This window comes from Opisthocomus hoazin, chromosome 16 (genome assembly GCF_030867145.1).
Source record: "Opisthocomus hoazin isolate bOpiHoa1 chromosome 16, bOpiHoa1.hap1, whole genome shotgun sequence".
Lineage (NCBI taxonomy): Eukaryota > Metazoa > Chordata > Aves > Opisthocomiformes > Opisthocomidae > Opisthocomus > Opisthocomus hoazin.
The window spans coordinates 20,300,222-20,316,544 of NC_134429.1; the positions used below are offsets into that span (position 1 = coordinate 20,300,222).

At 41.0% G+C, this 16,323-nt stretch overlaps 1 protein-coding gene and 1 long non-coding RNA gene across 7 annotated transcripts in view; one reads left to right on the plus strand and one right to left on the minus strand.

Moving 5' to 3' along the window:
• Nucleotides 1–13,361, plus strand: part of PLCH2 (phospholipase C eta 2) — a 111,166-nt gene extending 97,805 nt beyond the window's left edge. For 3 of the 6 annotated variants that reach the window (XM_075437180.1, XM_075437181.1, XM_075437184.1), the window contains 2 exons: nucleotides 5,100–5,439; nucleotides 9,744–13,361. In XM_075437180.1, the coding sequence (XP_075293295.1) occupies nucleotides 5,100–5,439; nucleotides 9,744–11,491 (2,088 nt within the window). In that variant the 3' untranslated portion in view covers nucleotides 11,492–13,361. Of the gene's footprint in view, nucleotides 1–5,099; nucleotides 6,160–9,743 lie in introns of all 6 variants that reach the window. The other 3 variants (XM_075437186.1, XM_075437182.1, XM_075437185.1) reach the window with 3 other exon arrangements.
• Nucleotides 8,709–11,075, minus strand: LOC142363339 (uncharacterized). Its single transcript, XR_012765672.1, has 3 exons — nucleotides 10,990–11,075; nucleotides 10,787–10,891; nucleotides 8,709–9,328 (listed from the first exon to the last, which is right to left on the minus strand). It is a non-coding gene; the product is annotated as an uncharacterized LOC142363339 (long non-coding RNA).
• Nucleotides 13,362–16,323: the final 2,962 nt, after the last annotated feature.

A 16,323-nucleotide genomic window follows, 5' to 3' on the forward strand; every position in this document is an offset into this window, starting at 1 on the left:
CATGCTTGTAACAAGGAAGTTGGATACCTCAGCCTTGGGCACACGAGGCCAGCGAGAATGAATTGATCCGATTAGTGACTGTGTCCCTCATGTATGTCCCTTAATGAAAGCAGGCATCTGTTTGCTGTATGCATCCAGCAGGGAAGATGACTACCCTGGCCAGCCCAGCTCATCCTTTTTGCGAATTCTTCTTTTCTGTTCTGTCCATAGTCAAAGATGACAGAGCATAGGCAGACCCTCCTCTTCCCAGTGTTGTGTGCATTCATGATGCTCCAGTTGTTTGTTGCTGTCAGGTGATGCCCTCTGCACTGCTCTCTCAGAACTATTGTAAGGATAGCAAATATTTCAGTAGCCTTCATTGGAAGTCAAAGTCTGTAGCTTAGTATCCACTGGCAAATGGGATTTTTTAAATAAAAGACAAGCTGGGTCTGCCTGCCTTAATCACCGACTGGTTAACTTCATCAGCTTCCAAGTCGCTGCTTGATAGCTGTGTTTCATGAAGGAGACAATGCTCGTAGTCCTTGTGAATGCTTTAAGAGTTTTCACCTAAAATCATCTTTGGCAATACTGCAAGGCACTATTTCTCTTTTAATCCTTACTTCACCCAACCTTTCATAATTATTTACTCTTATTGGCTTCTTCATAAGTAACTGGCTGGTGATAGTTATAATTTGCATCAGGGCAACATGCCCATTTAAACTTTGGCAGCTATTTTGAGAACACTAGATTTTCTTGGTAAGTGTTTTAAACAACTGAAAGACCCCTGTGTATCGTGGTCTCTCCTCCCTGTCCTTATCCTCTAGCTTCCAATCTACTGCGCTGATTTGGTTTTTTGAGTGCTTTATGCCCTTCTCATGTTCTAAGTCTGTTAGACATCCCTTATTGCTTCTCATTATCATTGCAGTCTCTTTGGGTTTGCTGGTGTTAAGATGCTGATGCTGTGTGCTGATGTGGTTAAAAAAACAAGGATTTGAAGGAAAACTTGTGTGTGGGTTTTTTTTTAAATTCATAATTTTTAATAAAAAATACTGAAAATATGGAAAAAAATATTACACAGCCCTTTCTGTTTTGGTCTCTCTGAATCATGTTCTGCTTTGATTTTTCAGTTAACAGATTTTTCTTAAAACTAGAATTATTTCTCTGTTTCCACTCTTAATTACAGGCAGAAAAGCCACCACAGTTACGAGCCTTGTTTTACCCATGCTTTATTAATCCAGATATGCTAATGCAAACATTAACCTTTTGGGGTTTTTCTCTAAATGTAGCTATTCCACCCACTGTAGCAGAGTGTTAGACTTTTTCACCTTAACCTATGTGTAACTGAAATCTCTTTGTAGCTTGCACTATTTCCGGGAGATGCTTTTTTTTGTCTCTGTCTCTTCTGTAGTCTGTTCGTATATTGCAGAATTTCTTGTGGTTTTCTAGATGTGCATATCTCTGAGATCCTCCCTCACTGTTGTTTTGCCTTTACTCTGTCTGTTTGTGATTTCAGTGGGCTTCTCTATGTCAAAAAAGTCTACTTTTAGAAGCAGAGCGTTTTTAGACACCTGGAAGGTACCCCCTCCTGTCTCAGGGAGGTGTAGTGACCACCACCGCACACCTGCATGCCTCTGACTAGTTGCTTCATTTGCATCAATGTTTCCTTATTAGCATTTTGAAGCTCTTCAGCTCATGTAATGTGAATTGTGACATTTGACTTGGTCAGTTCTGTTGGGTCATTGGTCAGCCAGAGAGCCTTCCATATATGAAGCAGATCCAGGATAAAAGTCCTTCCATGCCCTCCCTTTCTTTCTTCTTGGAGTCTCTACCTCTACTGTCTTTTCTCTGGTGTGCTACAATTCAAACCACTTCTTTCACGTGGAAAAGAACATTAACAGTGAAGTGTTTGCTAAACTGTGGGAAAGCCTCTTGTGCTGTTTTTCAAGTCTGCTTTAAAGAATGAAATAGCCCTGTAAAAGTTGAACTAGAAGCTGAAAGCAGATGTTCTGGATCTCCCTCAAAATGGCTCTCTTCTTTTTTTTTTTTCTTTCCTTTTTTTTAAGCTTTTTTTCCGTAAGTTACCCAGATTTGTCTTTGAGTTCTTGAATCACTCCATTGATTCAAGCACTGTGGCTAGTTTAACAAAGATGCACCAAATAAGCTAGAATGATACCTGGGGCCCTGCACTGCGTGTCACCCATTCCATCAGTGCTTTACTTCTGTTTTTGTTGGGTATTATTTGTGTGTGTGTATGTATGACAATTTTTTCTGGGTTTTGCAAATATTTATATTGTCTGATTTTTATAGCAATAAATTCATGTACTTGCCAACTTGCTTCCATTGAAGCAGAACGCTTTTTTCCCTTCACTCCTTAACGAATGCATAATTGCATTTTAAAGCTTTCTAGTGAAAGTGAATCCACAGTGATCCAAGCAGACTGTTCAATAGTCTGGCTCTCACAGCAGGTTTATTAATATTTAAATTAAATATTCTCTGCCTTGTATGGGAAAAATCAGTTCCTACCTTCTTTATCTTATCTTGTATATACTTTTAAAGGCCATTTTAGGTCTCTTAAATCATCTCCTCCTCACACTGGAGCTTGGCATGAGTTAACTAAACTTCAGTCAATTATAAAAATAATATTGTAAATGCTTTCACTGGGCTTTGTGTCAGACAAATAAACCTGGATCCCATATGCCAGATTGTGCAGGACACTTATGAATAAAAGCAGCTTTTAAGGAAGGCTTACTGCACAGCACAGCTAATATCTATCCATTAAGTCCTACAAAGCACCCCTCGAAATGCATGAGCATGCACTCAAATATTTTGGGGTGAAAGATAGACCATTGTAATTTAAATTAGACATTTCTGTGCCGTTGTTTGGCCCTGCAGAAATGTGACCTCCCGTGACATCACAGGGTAAAAATTGAACTGACAGCAAGTGCCAAGTAGCGTGGATGCTGATCAAATTTTATCATGGGTTTCTTACAATGTATTTCGATCACAGGCTTATGTACTCTATTTTTATTAATTCTTTATGGTACAGCTACTAAAGAGAGTATGATCTAACTGAGAAATAAAGGGAACAAAGGAGGAGAACTAGATTAGAAGGGAAATACCTCTTTCTTTGCTTTAAGTGATTTATGTATACCAGGCTCGACAAGCAGAACAACCAGCATGCTCCTTCTCAGGCATCAGCCTGTTGCGTTAAAAGTTGGCAAGTACACCTGGAATGTCCACAGGAATGCTGTGACTCTCTGTTTCACTGAAATGTGAATCAGTTGTATGATGGTGGGACATTTATGATGGTGAATACATATGTTTAATGCTTAAGTAAGTACTGAAGTATATGAAGTACTGTATTATCACCCTGACTAACTGCACTTCTTTATAGTGTGTTTCTTCAGTGCTGAAAGCGTACATGAGTGTCTTTGGATAAGTGTTGTATGGTAGGATATGAATCAAATGTAGGTACACAGGTGGAAAGCAAAATGTTTTATGATCGTTTGTCATGCATATAGTTCAACTGCTATTCATGACAGCGCTCAGTTCAATTGAATGTAGATTTCCTTTATACTGAAAACCAAAATATTGTATTCTTACGTCCACAGTTTATTTTCCAGCAGTTCCTAAAGAATGTAAATCTCCACTTGAACTTCCAATTTATTATTATCCCTGTCATGTCAGGACTATTCTTTAGCATAAGACGTCACTATCAGTTAAATTCTGTAACCACCTTATGTTGCATGAGAAGTAAAATTAAAATTATTGTAAAGTAACTTATGAAATTACCACCATTTCTATAGCTTGTTTTGTGGTTGGTTTTGTTTTTTTTTTGCATTTCTTCCTCTTATTTACTCATTCAGTTCTGTTCCAGAGCTGGGACCTCCGTTGCATGCCACAAATCTCTTGTTGAAAGTAGGAGTGCTAGTCACTATCTCCAGTTTAAGAGACAAGAAAAATTAGACTTGACAGCATCTGATGTACAGTTCTGCCCAAGTATAATGTCCTGCACCAGGCAGATAATTCAGCTCTATGTGTCCAATTTAATTGAAATCATCAGCAATTTTAACTGGCCCAGTCCTAACGTATTTAATTCTACAAGATTGCAGATGATTTGTTTTACTGAAAAACATGCTTTTTTTTTTTTTTTTTTTTTACTATTGTGTTTTCCAGCTGGGCTTAACTTGTGTAGGGCCCCAAAGCTAGTAATCACACCCTAAGATAACATAAGCTTGCAGTATTTGTTGCTTTATTTTTATTATGGTGTGATGCAGAAACCTTCTTTGGGATTTCCCGGTAGAGCGCAGCATGCTGGAGTGTGACTTCACAGTGCAGAAGCTGGGTTGTACGATTCCTCTGGGGCCATTCAGGGGAAGCATTTACGCGACGTACTTTAAATACATACGCTTTGGGTGCAACAAATCTGCACATCATCCACTTGCCCTCGGATTCCTGTAGTGAACAGATTTCTTACGCCTCCTCCAGGTTCTGCAGTGTATCCGTGTCATTAAACTGTTGGGACAGAACTGTTTTAAATGTGCACAATGTGTTGGAAATCTGACCCAGACCTCTCAGAGCTTTGTGTTTAAAAAACCCAAAACCGAACAACAACCGCCCAGAAAGCTGTATTGCTAAAAAGGAAGCACTTTGAGTTTAGAGTCTGAAGTGTGTGGCATTAGGAACAACTCAAGCTTTGTGGCTTTTAACACACACTGAGAAACTCTTCACCTTTCAGAATTAGACCTTTGTAGACTGAAGTGTTTCCTTTTTTTCACTTTTTCTTTTCAATATCTAATGTTTACGCTAGGAAGAAAATTATGACAAATGCAGAGATAAGCCTGGCTGGAAAATTTTGTCTAAAAACATAGTTAAACAAAAAAGATGTCAAATTTTACAATGCTGCTCTTACTGGTTTTTTTTCGTTTTTAATCTCTGTCCTGTTTCTGATGTTGTTCTCATGCTGATGGTAGGAATATGGCAGGAGACTATATGCGTGCACATGTGAACTGATCTTGTGTACATGAGTTCCTGTGCCCAAAGGAAGACACTTGTGTTTTCTATTAAAGACTTTTGTTTTATTTTGTGTTGTTTTTTGTTTTTTTTTTTTAATTTTGCAGGCCAAACAAGCTCTAGGTCTAAAAGGCCTGTTTCTCAGAAATCCAAAGCAGGCCTCTCTGGACAGTCATGCTGCTGGTCAGCTCCATCGCAAACATTCCTTTAGCAGCCACATCTTGAGACGGACAGCCAGTGCACCCACCAAAAGCCAGAAGAAGAACAAGAAGGGCTTTCCTGAAATTGCTTTTGACACAAAAGACAACAGCTCTGAAGGGGCCGGTGAGGACCGGGAAGTGGAAGCTGCCTCACAGCCACGCTTTGAGCAAGAGCCAGAAAGAGCTTCTCTGTCACCAGCTCCCAGAGATGGTGCCAGTGGGGAGGTACATGGCAAGGGGTTGAAAGGTAAGGCCCATAGTTCTCGTAAAGCCAAAAGCCAAAGCTGTGCTCAAGGGGGTTCTGCTTTCAGTGAGCCCATACGGAGGTCTAGCAGGGTCCGGCTTCAGGAGCACCAGAGCGAGAAGCAAAGCGTCTTCGCACGCTGCGCCATCAACAGTTCTGGTAGGATTGGAGTGGCCACCAATTGCATGAAATGCATGATTGGTTCCAAAGAAAGCCCAGATCTAGAAAGCAAGTGGAGTGACCATCCTACCAGGCCTATTGCTAAAGATATACCTCACCATGATCAGTATAGCAGTATCACTGGAGAAGAGAGGTTAGAGCTAAAAAACTGGGGTGTTACAGGCCAGCCCAGGCGGCAATCAGATTTGCAGTCTTGCAGCAGCCCTGGAACTGCCGATGATCTAACAAGGAGCACCCAGTCTTTTCTGACCCCAGGGAAGAAAAGTGTTGACTCTAAGTGTCATGGAATGAAGGCTCATTCCCGGCAGCGGTGGCAGTGCCAATCAGGTGGCAAGTATGGAAGCACTGTCAACTTGGTTCCAGCCAGCAATGGCTCTATATCCTCCAACTCCAGCAGTCTAGAAAGCCTTGGAAGCCCAGAATTCCCCAAGCACTGTTCTGAAACTTCTCGAAGGCAAGTGGGCACCCTACAGAGGGAAATGAATGCCTTGTTCGTTCAAAAATTGGAGGAAATTCGAAGTAAATCCCCTATATTCTTTACTGGTAAGACCAGATTTTCTTCACCCTTCTCCACCTTAGATCACATCATTGTCTCAGCTTCTGCATAGTGTCTTTACTTAGAAGCTCCTGTATGTTGTTTTGCTGTCAAGAGCTCCTTTTCTTTATTTTTGGCAATGACAGAAAAAAAAGTCTGCATAAATATTTTTATTTTATTTTTTTCCTAGACGTGTCTGGTTTAGATTAGTCCGTTCCATGCCTAGCTAATCATCTGCAGTAGTAAAGCTGTCGATAGTCCATGAATATTCGGATTGTTTGTTCAGGGTTTTTTTTGTTTCCTTCGTTTTTTTTTTAGTGAATGTGGTATGATACTAAGTAAATTTTAAGATCCAAACCAGAGCATTAAGTAGAGACTGAATGTGGGAAAACCATATTAACAAACATTATTTCCATTATCAGTATTTGTGTGTCACTGAGGGATAACCACATCAGAAATGATATCTAATGTGCACTCTGCTAACAATAAAATCAGTTCCTTCCTCAAAGGACTTGCAAAATTACTGCCATCAGTTCAGGGATTAGTGGATGGAATTCTCTGGTCTGCGTTATTCAGGCAATCACACTTTATGAACGCAGTAGACCATTCTGGTCCTAAATGTATGAATCCCCAGTATGCAAACATTTATAGATGGGCTTAATGTTATCTGTATGATTCGACTGTGACCTGAGGGCACAGTTGCATAATATGAAGAAGCAAGGTATGTGATCTGATGTTACTTGACATCAGCCAGGCGTGGTGGACTGTTAGCATTTCCCAGCTGCAAAGGAAAATGTGTCTGTTCAAAAGAAGGCTGCTTAAGCTACAGCATTGTAGAGTCGTTTCAAGCCAGGAGTATGCCTGTGGTCCCTGGGCTCACGTACTGTGTCTGTACTCATGAACTGGATGTTTGTAAAGATGGAAAATAGGAACAGAGGCAATCAAAGAACATATTTCAACAAGGAAACTGGCTTTTGTTTTTTTTTTTTTTTCTCCTGACTTGGCAGGGAAGGGAGGGAACGGAAGAGATTTTGACAAGATATTGTCTGTTTCATAGAACTGTGAAGAGGAAGTAAAGAAATGCAGCTTTTGTCTATGACTGCGATAGCTTCTCTTCAAATCCCTCCCGCTGCCCCTTAACTGTCCAAGGAATTTGGACATTGATGGTTACATTTTCAGGAACAGTTAAGTGGCCTTGGTGCTTCTTCAGTTGTAATCCCTTTTTTAGTACTAGGTCCTGACTGCCCACTTCTTTGAAAGCCTCATACAGAAATTTAAAGTATTCTATTTGTTTGATCAGTTTAATCTGGTTGGGTGTCTACAATTTCACTTTATTTCTCTTTTTAAAGTTTTTTTTACATCTTTTTTCCAATAACTGCTTTGAGCTTTTAGGAAAATACCAGGACAATGGGAGGGGGAGGGAATAAATTTGCTGGTTCCCATGACTTGAAATTAATCCAAGGCAGCAGAACTCTTTCTATGCCTAAACTATTGGCATTAGGCTTTTCATAAGCTCTAAGTAGCGTGACATATTAAATGTTTTCCCATTATCAGTGCCAGCTTCCCCACCAGCCCCTGAAGTCACTAAATAAATATTGTGATATGCTTGAAATTTGATTAAATCCATCTGACTTCTCAAGCATGGAATCAGCAAACCTTTAAAATGGTGAAATAGTCACTTGGACTGGATGCTGATGATCCAGTGACAGACGCTATGTTTGCACAAACAGCATGCCTTCCCCATCCGCCCGTTATTTTAGTGCCTTTGGCCAAGAAACCAAGGAAACCAATAACGTTAGCCTGATATGGCTGCATTTCATAATTAATATTCTGTTGATGGGAAGTGCCACAAGGATGAGACAGGAAACTATAGTCTCTAGTTGTCCTCTTTATGGCAACAGCATCACGGTTTCCTGTATTTTGTCTTGTAAGTGTGCCTTAATCTATGCTGATGGCCTAGCCTGGATGGGGAGAAGGAGAGCTCGTTAGTCTGATCAGCTCTGGAGTCCTCCCAGTACTCCTCCAGATACTGAAAAGTCTGCAGTGTTGTGGATGGCGGACTTTGCTTATGTGCCTTCTTCCCTTTTAACACTCCCAGCTAACATAATATAGGCCATTAAATAACTGTCTCCATCATTAAGCTTCTTGTCACTACACTGGATTGGAGATACTGAAAGGAAGGGCCCAATATTCCCTTGGCAATTTTTGATCATGTGGATGATTTTTTCCATAGCATTAGGGAGAGGGCTTTGAAGAAGGGGAGGCTAGCTTCCATTCCCCAGTCCAGTGGAGTGCATTTCTTGAACAATACCAAAAATTGCCTTTTATTCTTCTATGACAAAATAATGGACTTGGTACCTGTCCATTTATGAATTCCATTGAGTGCTCTGGTTGGTCGGAAATTCTTAGGATCCTACAAAAACGTGTGAATATTTCTGTCTGTTTCCCTTCCCTCCCTCAGCACTAATTTATCCTGTTATCTGCACCTGCCTTCCCTACATTAACTGGATTTTTCCTCTGTTCTGTCCTATTATTCTACATGCACACCCTCTCTTTCTAGTTAAGAACTGAAAGGACAAGCAAATCAAAGGTAATTGTCTACTGAGTGTCACTGATTCAAGCACCTTGTTGCCTGTGGTCCCAGTTTTTGGCTGTTTCCTGCCTTAGAATTATCTGCCCCTGTATTCCTGAGGCTGTTGTCTGGCTCAGTGGTGCTTTGCTGGTTCTCAAACGCATGTTTGCATTGTGGTTTGGAGATGTGGGAAATAGTCTTTTTGGCATGATTGCTTTGGCTCTTAGGGTGCAGGTTATAAACATTGCAGACGGACGGAGCAGTTTCTTCAGGCAATTGATGGCTGGCACGATTCTTCAGGATTGCACTGTCAGCCTGGTGTTCATGAACCATGCGTCTGTATAGTTTTTTGAAAAAGAAGTGACAAACTTTTTTAGGAAAACAAAGTTAGTCTGTTTAAAGTTTTTGGTTTGTTTTTAAAAGGCACATTGGCTGCATTCCATTGTATGCATACAGATTGTTTTATTTGTAATCTGCTCCAGAAGTCCTATGCTGCTTCTGCTCTGAGTAGCTCATCATTTGGATCATATCTGTTGGTTAGGCAGTGGTGTTCTGATCATTATACGCAGTCTGATTATGATCCCGTATACTGACATGCTTGAGTGCTGGAAGGAAGCAAAAAAGCAATTTAAGTGGTGCTATGTGGTAGAGGAAGAAATGTTAATTTATGAGAGGGGATACAAGGACAGAAAGAAATTGATGGATAGAGTTGTTGTTTGAATAAGATAATTAGAAAAGTAATATGGTGCTACTTTGCGTGGACTGAGATTTTTTTGAAAGCAACTGGGGTTTTGGGCAGCTAAAACTGAATGAGCAAAAATTTTTGCTGCCTTTAGCCAGGCGTTTGAAATCATAAGTTATTTTTAAAATCATGATTAATATATGCAACTACTAGCTTAAAAACAAAATGATACCACATAAAGAATAAATCTTCATCTAAACTGCAATTAGTGACAGCATATTAACCCTAGATCTTTTTTCTTGTTTCTTTCTTTTTCCTATCTTTTCATGTCTCCCAAGTAGATCACTGCCATTTCTCGATACAGAGGTCAGTCACTTCCTTATGCAGCCTAGAAACTATCACTGAAGAGCCTGTTATTGCCAATGAAAGCCATCATGCCAGCCTTTTCTTCCCTCTACCCATTACTTCTTACAGTGATTCTGAAGGGTCTGTGTCTGATCATTCCACTGAATCTCGATCGGAAGTAAGCAGCACGTCCAACCAGCCTCAAGAATCTCTGCTCACTAGAGAACAAAGAACAAATCTGGCTGTGGAAGACCAAGTGCAGGTAGTCACAAGAGCAGCTGACACAAGTTTAGTAGCCCAAGAGGATGAGAGGACAAGCCTGGCAGGGTGTCTCAAAGAAGAAAATGGTTGGACACAGGCATGCAGTAAAGCTGGAGATCAGTGTGGACTGGCAGTGCGTCCTCAAAAAGCCTGGCTGGCAGTGGCAGCAGGTAAGACTGCTGGCCAACCTGTTGCAGACTGCCAGAAGCAAAATGACCACCTAGGTCGGGTATTAAGAGACATGAAAAGCACCACTGAATCCAAGGGCCAAAACCTTGGTGCAGCAGCTGTTCTACTGCAGCAAAACAATGTGATTAACAGCACACAGACAATGTTGCCTCCGGATACTTTCCAGAAAGCCCAGGCTGCACAGGCTCTACCTGTTTCTCTTTCTCAGACGAGCTCTTGCGTGTTAGCAAGAAAGTCAAAGAGTGAAGGGCTGAAGACATCAGACTCCTCAGCCTTAATAAAAATTCCAAGTAGCCTGTCTCCAGCAGCAGAAGTATACTTTGATGCCACTGTTAACGACCGGATCTGGAGCAAGCTAGATTGCAGCAATCATCGTGACAGCATGTCTTCCTCTTCCAGCATGTCCTCCAATGACACTGTGATAGACCTCTCTCTACCCAATCTAGCTCGCAAAAGCCTCCCAGATCTTGGCATCCATCATGAAAATTTTGAGCCCCTCGCCATAAGAAAGGGTATGCGCCCACGGTCTGCTACAACATCCAGTAACGAGATGCCAATGGTGAGCAAGAGCAAATCTAATCCTAACCTGAGGTCTGGGCAGCTGCCAGCAGATGAATTGTGCCCCCGTCCTCTTGCCAGGAGTCCTCAAGATGCATTCTCATCCATTCCTAGAAGGCATACCTGGAGCAGACTGTACATGGAAAGTCTCAGACAGTCTTCTAACAAATCCAAAGCACAGGATATGGTTGGGAATAACCAGGAAAAATCCAAGAGTCTTGGAGACCTTACCTCTGATGATATTGTGTGCACTTTTGAAAGCAAATACCGTAGCATCAGCAGGAGTTTTGTCACTCGATCAATGCGGGAGCAGCGCCGCTCATCAGGCCTGAGATCCTCAGTCAAATCCCAGGATGAATTGACTGAGCAGCTGAAGAAGCTGACAGCCTTTCAGCAGGAAAATGATATCACTTCCCCTATCAGTCTTGATCCAACTGAATCTGAAGAGGAAGGGGAGAGCCTGGGACTCCTTCGCAGGTCTTCCTCTCGCAGTCAGAGCAGGGTGCGATACATTGCCAACAGGGCTAAGCAGGCGCAGGAGAGACAACGGCTGCAAAGCCTCGGCCATCTCGGTGGGAGCCCCATTGAGGAGAGGGGGAATCCAGAGGGAGCCTGCAGCGTTGCAAAAGCCGTTTGTATGGATATAGCTTCTCCTGCCGTGTTTACATCCCAGCTGAAGAACCAAACTGATCATAACACTGACACAGAAGTCTTCTTTATGCTGAAACTGTAATTCTGGGGAGCACTGAATAAGGCAATGTTTACATTCCTGTCAAAGCGAACTACAGTGACCCGAGAGGCACAAAATGTCCTCATAAGGCTTAGTGCTTCCTGGCCGTCCCTTGGTTCTAAGGGCACTTAGTATCATGACCCCCAAAGAATAGATGAGTGTTAAATTTGTCAGCAGTTTGTGGAAATGGAACAATCCAGTGAAATAGGAGTCTTGTATTTTTACAGTCCTAATGATCTGACCTCCTTTTTTTTTGTTTTTTTTCTAGTTACACTTTTCCCAGCCTCAGATTTGGCCTCCTTTGTGTGTGACCACTTCTTTGCGTTTGCAGTTTGCTCTGTGCAATTTACTTTACTAATTTCCGTAATTGCTTCTTAAAATAGATGACCATCTATGTGATCTTAAGGACAGCTAAGGTAAATTTTACTTTTACAAATTGTGATCCACAGAAAGAGGCTGGATTTAAAATCATGCTCCCTGTTCTGTTTTATTTTTTTGGAAGAGTTAGAGGCCTCTGAGGGTGTCTTCTCTGGGAAATAGTCAAAACTGCAATGTAATTGTCTCTTGAATTAATAATGCAGTAGGTAAAGTCCATCTTCCATTGTGGACCTGTTTATTTCAGTGAAAATCCATATTGTCTCACTCTTTGAAGAAGAGCTCTCACTATGTTCCAAAGCAATGCTTTTTTAAACAAGCTTGTTTATATATATAAATATATATATACATCTGCACATATATGTACACATGCACACACTTCAACTGAACTGTGACTGTTCCTTGTCTCAAAACATAACCTGTGTGAATGAGACGGGAGAGAGAAGGGAATTACTGAAAATAGACAGGAAATATCTTCTGACTTTAATTCAGAAATGGCTAAAAAGCATGCTAGTCTTCTCTTGAAAACAGCACCGTCCCTTCTTTATGGTATTTTAACAATGCTGCTGTACATAGCACTTTTTGGATGAATTTTACTATTTCTGTATTGCACTGCCATGCAAAATTTTCAATGATATGTTTTAAAAAAAGAGATATTTAATTTTTTTAGATGGACATATTTAGAATTAAATACCAACCTAAACAGAATAATAATTTTTCCTCCTCATTTTTTTTACTTTTTTTTAGGGATGTCGTCGTGTCCCCCCCCTCCCAATTACTATGTCATTTATTATAGATATACATTTTATCAGTGATGGAGAAGAATGTTTACTGAGATGCATTTTAAAGAGAAACAGAGGTTTAATTTTATTTCAGGCTACATAGAGTCCCTATTATTGAGAGGATATTTTGCTTTTGTTTGTCATGATTCTTTTGTGTATATTGCAAAATCTAAAAATTTGTTTGTAAAGCCACCTTACACTACTAAAATAAACATATTTAACCTTGCAGCTGTTGACTCTTTAGCTGTAACGTAACAATTTTTCTATGCTGTCTAGAAGCTTGTGGTGTACAAACATGGTTAATTCTATCTGCCTTGTTTTGAAAATTCCTTAGTGGATAACATTTAATTTTACTCTTTTTCAGAGTGGTAGCCATTTCAGATCCAGCTCAAATTTTCTCAGGTGCACCAAAATGCATGCAAGTATTGGTAGAGACTGGCGTTCTGTCGTTGCATGGTACGCAGCACGTGGGTTGCTTCAAAGCGATGTCTTTGGTAGCCAGTGATGGCTGTGTAGGTGAAAATTCTAGGGGAACTCATGTAATTAATAGCCAAACAGACACAATCCAAGGACCTAATCTGTTCTGTTACAGCTCTCCAAGTAAGATAGATAGCCCTGCTTCTTCACTGAGGTTGCTTAAAGTCTGCCTGAAAATACTGCAGCAAAAATTTGCTCTTCACCTGTCTCATTCAAGAATCTCTTGCCTTCCCATCCCAGCAAAGCGCACAGTGACAGTGAGTGTTATTTAGCTCAGAGTCTCTCCTGGAGGGGCCGTCAGCTTACTTGTGGATTGCGGGGCTAGAAAGGAGCTCTTGGTTTCTAATTCTAGTATTATTTGGCCACAAGCATTTAAACTCCGAGACATCAAAATGCAAGGCTAATTGTAGCTAATGATATCATCATGACATGAAGATAGTGGATGGGAGGGGCTAAATTCTCTGATTAAATCTTTTCAAATGGTCTTTAGTATGTTTTGTCTAACAAAATTCTCTCAGTTTTCCATCCTGGCTCAGATCTTCATTGTTTGTCTTCATAATTTGGATGAGAGGCCCTTGAGGTTTGTGCAACAAAGGCTTGGAACATGCACTGAAGTAACCCTACAATATTATTGCGGTCTCTGAAGGAAAAAAGGTAAATCAGCTGCAGAATGTGTGATCTGCCAAGATTAATCGCAGATTGTGTCTTACCACAAAGCAAATTTCATTAACATTCTCTAGACGAAAAGTCACTCTGTAATACTTTAGTTTTGGGCTGAAAAGCTGCAAGGAATTGCTGCTTTTTTTGGTCTTTGAATCAAGAAAGTACATGCAACTTGACAGTTTTAGGAAGTTAATGTTTAAAAGGCCTATTTGTGTCTTTTCAAAGACCAAGTTTCACAATCAGATTATTTTTATCCTTAATTCATTAAGCAATGCTTGTTAAATTAATGCACCTCACAGAAGGCACTGTCATGTAGCACTTCAAAACATTGTTCAAATTTTTTAAAAAACAGTGTCTGGATTTAACTTACTAAGGTACAGGGGAATATTGTCCTCCTGCTTCCAAATTTATAGCAACTACCTATACAGCTTGTTTTGTTACACTACATAAGACCATTATTTATGTGTCCATTTATTCCTATGTATGGAATTTATTTCATGGCACCCACACTGCTGAGTGGCAGAAGCTTACTAAGTGGTTTTGCTCTTGATTCATCCAGTCTTTATTGCAGAAGAGAAAAATTGCTTATTCAGGTGGTCTCAGCAGGCAGAGTGCTATCTGAAATGGAAAGGAAGGCAATAAAGATTCGGTAACAGTGGAGGGAGTCAGGAGCTGAGGTTCCAGGCAGAACTGATTTTCTTTTTATGAATGCCTCACTGCTCTTACTCGCTTGATGATCTTCTCTACCATTCATATGATAATCGAGATGAAAAAGCAGATTCTCCCTTCTCCATGTGAAATTGTCGGCAGATAAAATGTGGACACAGGTTGAGCATGAAACCACAGTGGTCAGTGCATGCCATCTGCTAAGGCAGTAACATTCATTTTGCAGTAATCACTGCTTGCCGTATAGTAGCTGCAAATTTTTACTAGGATCGCACACCTGTAGTGCAACAGACTTAGGAATCCATAGGAGGCAGCCATACCTAGGCCAGAGGCTCTTGCTAGTACGGCACAGTGATTGCTGGTGTGCTCCACTCGGGATGTCGTGCGGTGGAACCAAAGCCTGGTGCAGGTGTGCAGGCATTCAGGAAGGCCCTCGAAATCGCTGTTCTTTGAGAAGGTCAGTGACTGACTGAAAAGCTGCTGAGATAGGTCTGGCAATGAAACTGCTGAATGAGCATAGAGAGAGAAAGTCAGCGTGGGTCGGGGCGTTCTACTAGCGTATGGGAGCGTTCCCTTGGCTATACCTCATCCATCAATCAAATCGATAATGCTGCCTAGAGAAAGCCCATTTTGTGTCTATTCCTGCTGGCTTGTACAGGGACAGCAAGTATATTCCCTTGTCCAGAGCTCTTCCTGTGAGGCCTCAGCCTCTTATCATATGTGGATTTCCGCTCATTAAACTCTAAGATTAGAAGCCCAGAGTCTCCAAACTACATGCAGTGTACTATACATGGCTGGGCTTGTGATTTATGGTCTGCATTCCTCCAACTTAGTGTTTAGGAACACTGATGATGAATATTGGATTGTGTTTTTGAAAACTGATTTTATCTGTGCTGAGATGCTTTCAGCTGCTTGTAGTTGAGCCTATCAGCCCTCATTAGCTGCCAGCTGTGAAAAATCGCATACCATGATGTTCACCTTTTTAAAGCCTAGAAAATATTCATGAAAAGCAGCTGGAAACCTCAGCTTATCTGATTTTTGCTAACTTCCCCCTACTTGCACCCCTTTGCCAAAATCTCTAGGGCATAGCTCTCAGGTGAGAGTGTGAAGAACAAATTGCATTCAAACTACCAAGGGTAGCACCTGGGAATGAACCTGTAAACAGGTCAAAGCCTCCGAGAGAGAGACAAGGTGAGTAGATCTTTCTAGATTCTTTTTCTGTTTTGTCCTGTAGAGAGGATATAATTATCATTTATAACATATCTTAGCATCTTGCTGTAATTTATATAGCAAGAATGATTTGCACCACGTGGGGTCCGAAGTGCATTGAAAGTGATCTAAGGACTCCCCTTAATGGCAGTCAGCTATGAGTCAAGCCCTTGCACTCTGTTAGGGCAAGCTGCACCAGATGCAGTCTTCTTAGCATTTTTTTATTGAAATGCAAGCAATTTTTGACTCTGCAGAAGGCAAGCTGTGTTGATGTTTAATAATTGATGTACTCAGTGGCATGTATAGAAAAAGCTTAGGGAAGAAGGCCAAGATGTGCAAGCTGCTGGAGAGTTTTCCTTCTCAACACTGCTCAAAGTCAAGTAGGGAGTAAATTGTTGTTCCGTACTGAAGTGAGGACATGTTCCAACTGCCTTGCAGAATGAGCTGCAATATTTCACTCTGCTGAATCCCTGCGAAGGTGCTTCTTTGTTATCATGGTTTCTTGATGTGTGTATTGATGAAGTGACCTGGCCCAACAGAATCAGCCACTTGGCAGCATTGTACTTGAGCTCACTTTTGAAGTGAAACTAGTAAATGGAAGGATGAAGGGGCCAGGAATTTCACTTCTGTGCCTGTGTGTGAAGCAGGACTTACAATCGAGAG